The sequence below is a fragment of the Austrofundulus limnaeus genome, unplaced genomic scaffold, assembly GCF_001266775.1.
Source record: "Austrofundulus limnaeus strain Quisiro unplaced genomic scaffold, Austrofundulus_limnaeus-1.0 Scaffold127, whole genome shotgun sequence".
Taxonomy (NCBI): domain Eukaryota; kingdom Metazoa; phylum Chordata; class Actinopteri; order Cyprinodontiformes; family Rivulidae; genus Austrofundulus; species Austrofundulus limnaeus.
In genome coordinates, this window is record NW_013952529.1 from 740,597 (window position 1) to 744,366 (window position 3,770).

Consider the following 3,770-nt stretch of genomic DNA (forward strand, 5'->3'; position numbering starts at 1 on the left):
AATATATATAAGGTAATGGATCCCTTTAAAGTTTTTTTTCTTTCCAGCTGGGAAATCTCAATATTCAAATACTATTTGAGGTTTCTTTTTTAAAATGACATAAAAAATCCTCATTAAAATGACATAAAATCAGGATTTAGACCAAATATTTATGTATTATTGTGACCAACAAGACAAATTAAATAATATCTCTGGACCTACTAATGATTTCAGGATGATCCAAGTATCAAAATGTAGCTTTTAAAGCCAGAATCTGAAAATATGATGAGGTCATTTTGACCAAATTCAACCTAATCCTCATTTCGATGTGATGGGTCACATATCTGCAGCAGCTGAGGGAGAGTTATGTTTTTAGTTTACAAAGTCAGAAAATTATATTTGGTTAAACTCACTGTTAGCTCGTCAGTTTGTTCAAAGGGCTATCTGCAACAAGTAAGATATTAACTGTTCATAACTTCGACAAAAACCCTACTTGTTGCAGCTCAACGTTCATAAATATCACAATTTAAAAAATAAAAAACAAAAACACGACCAACCATCCTCTGTTCTTCATGAAGCCTGTTTTCCAGACTGCCCTTAGCCGTCTTCAGCGCCTCTTTCAACCTGCTGGGAACCTGTCAGACAAAGAGGAGGGATTAGGGTTCTCATTTATCCCTGGATTCTGACTTTGGAGCGAGCCGATGCTCCCACCTTGATCTGCAGCTTCTCTGAGTGTTTGAGGTGGACGTCACTGAAGAGCCTGCAGGACGGAACACAAGAGTTTTATTCTGAAAGGACACATTTGATTTGTTTCCGTTAAAAAACTCACGGCGTCTGGATGAGCGCCGACACCGTTGGCATCCCGCTCTTACAGGCCTCTGTGGACAGGATGGACTGCAGCACCGACACTGAGCACAAACAAGACGTGTTTAAGAAATGACAGATTTTATTTTTCAAAATGTGTTCCTGGGATTAGACGGACCCACGGAGCTGCAGGGGGCGGCGGGAAACCGGTCGACGGGAACGCCGTCCGGGGGTCGGCCGTACGTCATCTCGTACAGTAGATGTCCGAAGCAGAAGACGTCGATGCTCTCGGTGCTCTGCAGGTTGAAAATGTTTAATTTTTACACCTCCAAACAGCCCGGTTCAACTAATCCAGGCTAGTTTAATCCAGATTACGTACGCTGATCTTCCTGAACTGGCTGAAAGCCGGCCGCAGCACGGACGGAACTCCCAGAACGCCGTTCTCCACGTCCGCCAGCCGACACACGCCATCCTCCACGACCACGTTAGAGGCGTGCAGGTGGCCGAAGAACACGCCTCCGTCATGGAGGAGCTTCAGACCCTGAACACACACAGGTTTGTTTTTATATCCCCGTGGGGACCGTGGATTGACTCCCATTCATTTCTGAGTTTCTGCTCATCTCCAAACTAAGAGCCTGCTATGTGGGGTGCCTCAAGGCTCAGTATTGGGACCTATTCTTTTTTTTTTTGGATATTTTCCCCCTTGGCTAAATAATAAGTCAGTTTTCACATGTGTCTTATCTAGGGTTGGGCATAATCGTATCGTGTGCGATTAATCATCAGAAAAACATTAATCGATTATTTTTTGGCACTTGACGATTAATACGATTAATGCAACCAGGCAGACTGACTGGAGATGTCTCCAGTCACTCCGCTCGGTGCTCCTCTCTTCTTCAAATATGACAAAAAAAAAAAAAGGTTCTGTAATTTATTAATACAATTTAAAATTTGATGTATAGCCTGAAGTCTGTAATTTTAACACAATTTGGAACAGATTTTTACTTAGAGCAAATCTTTCCCACTAAATTGGTTATGTGACTGGGACATAAAGGTGTCCAGGGACTCCAGGGGGTTAATCATCAAATTAATCGTTATCGGCTAAATACCACAATTAATCGTGATTAATTTTTTTGCCAATATTGCCCAACCCTAGTCTTATCATTTCTATGCTGATGACATTCAATTATATTACTCATTCAGACCTTCTGAATACTGCAAGTTGTCCTCTTTGATAAACTGTTTTGCCAGTATCAAACAATGGCTCAGTGACAACTTCCTGTAGGTTAATTGTGATAAAACTGAAACCCTAATTATTGCTTCTGACAATCAAGAAACACCTTGGTGTATTAGTTTCCTCTGTTAAACCAAGCCTTAGAAACCTTGGTATTATTTTTGACTCTGCCAGGTCAATGCAGTGTCATTCTCGTGGACTCACCTGAAACTGCTTTTTTCAATTAAGAAATATTTCTAGGCTCAAGTCTCTTGTGTCAAAAGCTGAAATGGAGATGATTATCCACACTTTTATTTCATCAACTGGATTATTGTAACAGTCTTTTCACGTGTTTGAAGAAGGACCTCGACCGTTTTGCAGACAGTCCAGAAAGCTGCTGCCAGGCTTTTAACCAACACACGGAAAAGACAACACGTAACTCCAGTTTTAATCTCTTTACATTGGCTGCCGGTACATTTTAGAATTCATTTTAAAATTTTAGTTCTTACCTTTAGAGCCCTGTGTGGTCAAAGCCCCAGTCCATATCTCTGACCTTTTAGAGCCCTACTTCTCTTCTCACAGCCTCAGATCTTCTTCCAGTCAAAGCTTGTTAATGGTTCCACAGACTAATTTCAAGACTAGAGGGGATAAAGCCTTTAGGGTCGTGGCCCCCAGGCTGTGGAACGCTCTGCCTCTAAATTTGCGATGTCTTGATTCTCTTGAAATTTTCAAAAAGCAGCTGAAGACATTTGTTCAGATTGGCTTTTAATTTATTTTTAATATATATATTTTTCCAACATGTAATATTAATCACATGTTTGTTTTGTTTTATCGATCTTGTTTTATTTCTTGTGTTTTTATGTCTTCTTGTAAAGCACTTTGWGGTTTCTGACCTGTGAAAAGTGCTATATAAATAAAGTTTACTTACTTACAAACTGAAGCTGCAGATTTGAGTGTTTTCTGTGCGTTTACCTCCAGGATCTGCCGGCCGTACAGTTTGATCCGCTCCAGCTCCAGGCCCTGGCTTTTCTTTGGGTTGCTGTATTTCTTCAGGTAGTTCTCTCGGGGCTTCACCTGCAGAGATGACGGTTTGATTTGAGCGACCTCAGAAACCCGACGAGGCGGGCGGTCGTCTCGTTAAAGCTGCTCTCTCTCACCTTACAGAGGTGGTCTCTCAGAGAGCCGCTCTCGCTGAACGATCGGATGAGCAGAGCCGAAGACTCGCTGGTGCTGGAGAACACCAGAGGACAGAGATACGGAGTCTGGGGAAATTATCCAAATATACAGGGAAATTATTTATCTATAACTTAAAACGGGAACTTTGAAAAGTTTTTCCTCTAAAAAAACAGTTTTTGGGAGCAAAGCAGAACATTATCGAGGCTTAAATGTTTCTTTCCTGCTTTGCTCCCAGGCAGCCAGAGTTTATTCTCCAAACGCTCTGACGGTTTGCACTTTCAGGGTTTCCCCAGAGAACTGAAAATATGGATGGAGGACAACAGAGCTGCTTCATGGAAGAAGAACCTCAGCTTAGCTTGTTGGCCTTTGCGCTAGCACTGACGCTATATTGGGTTATATGTATTAGCTCGGTGCTAGCGAGACAAACAAGCTAACCTGTTGTCCTCCATCCATATTTTCAGTTCCAGGCTGAGTCATTTCTACCTTCTCCTCTCTGTCAACGCTCTCTGGTTTCATTTAAAAGAGTCGATCATCAGATACAGTGGTTTGCAAAAGTATTCATACCCCTTGAACTTTTCCATATTTTGTCACATTACAACCA

At 41.7% G+C, this 3,770-nt stretch overlaps 2 protein-coding genes across 2 annotated transcripts in view; both read right to left on the bottom strand.

Annotated features, from left to right (window-relative positions):
• Positions 1–3,770, bottom strand: part of LOC106522354 (tripartite motif-containing protein 35) — a gene marked incomplete at its 3' end in the record, with an annotated part of 221,193 nt that overhangs the window by 167,083 nt on the left and 50,340 nt on the right.
• The window catches only part of pxk (PX domain containing serine/threonine kinase), a gene marked incomplete at both ends in the record, with an annotated part of 16,848 nt that overhangs the window by 5,687 nt on the left and 7,391 nt on the right, over positions 1–3,770 (bottom strand). Inside the window, 7 exon segments of the mRNA XM_014015327.1 lie at positions 537–614; positions 691–739; positions 809–887; positions 962–1,079; positions 1,163–1,324; positions 2,966–3,067; positions 3,151–3,255. Coding sequence (XP_013870781.1) covers positions 537–614; positions 691–739; positions 809–887; positions 962–1,079; positions 1,163–1,324; positions 2,966–3,067; positions 3,151–3,255 — 693 coding nt within the window.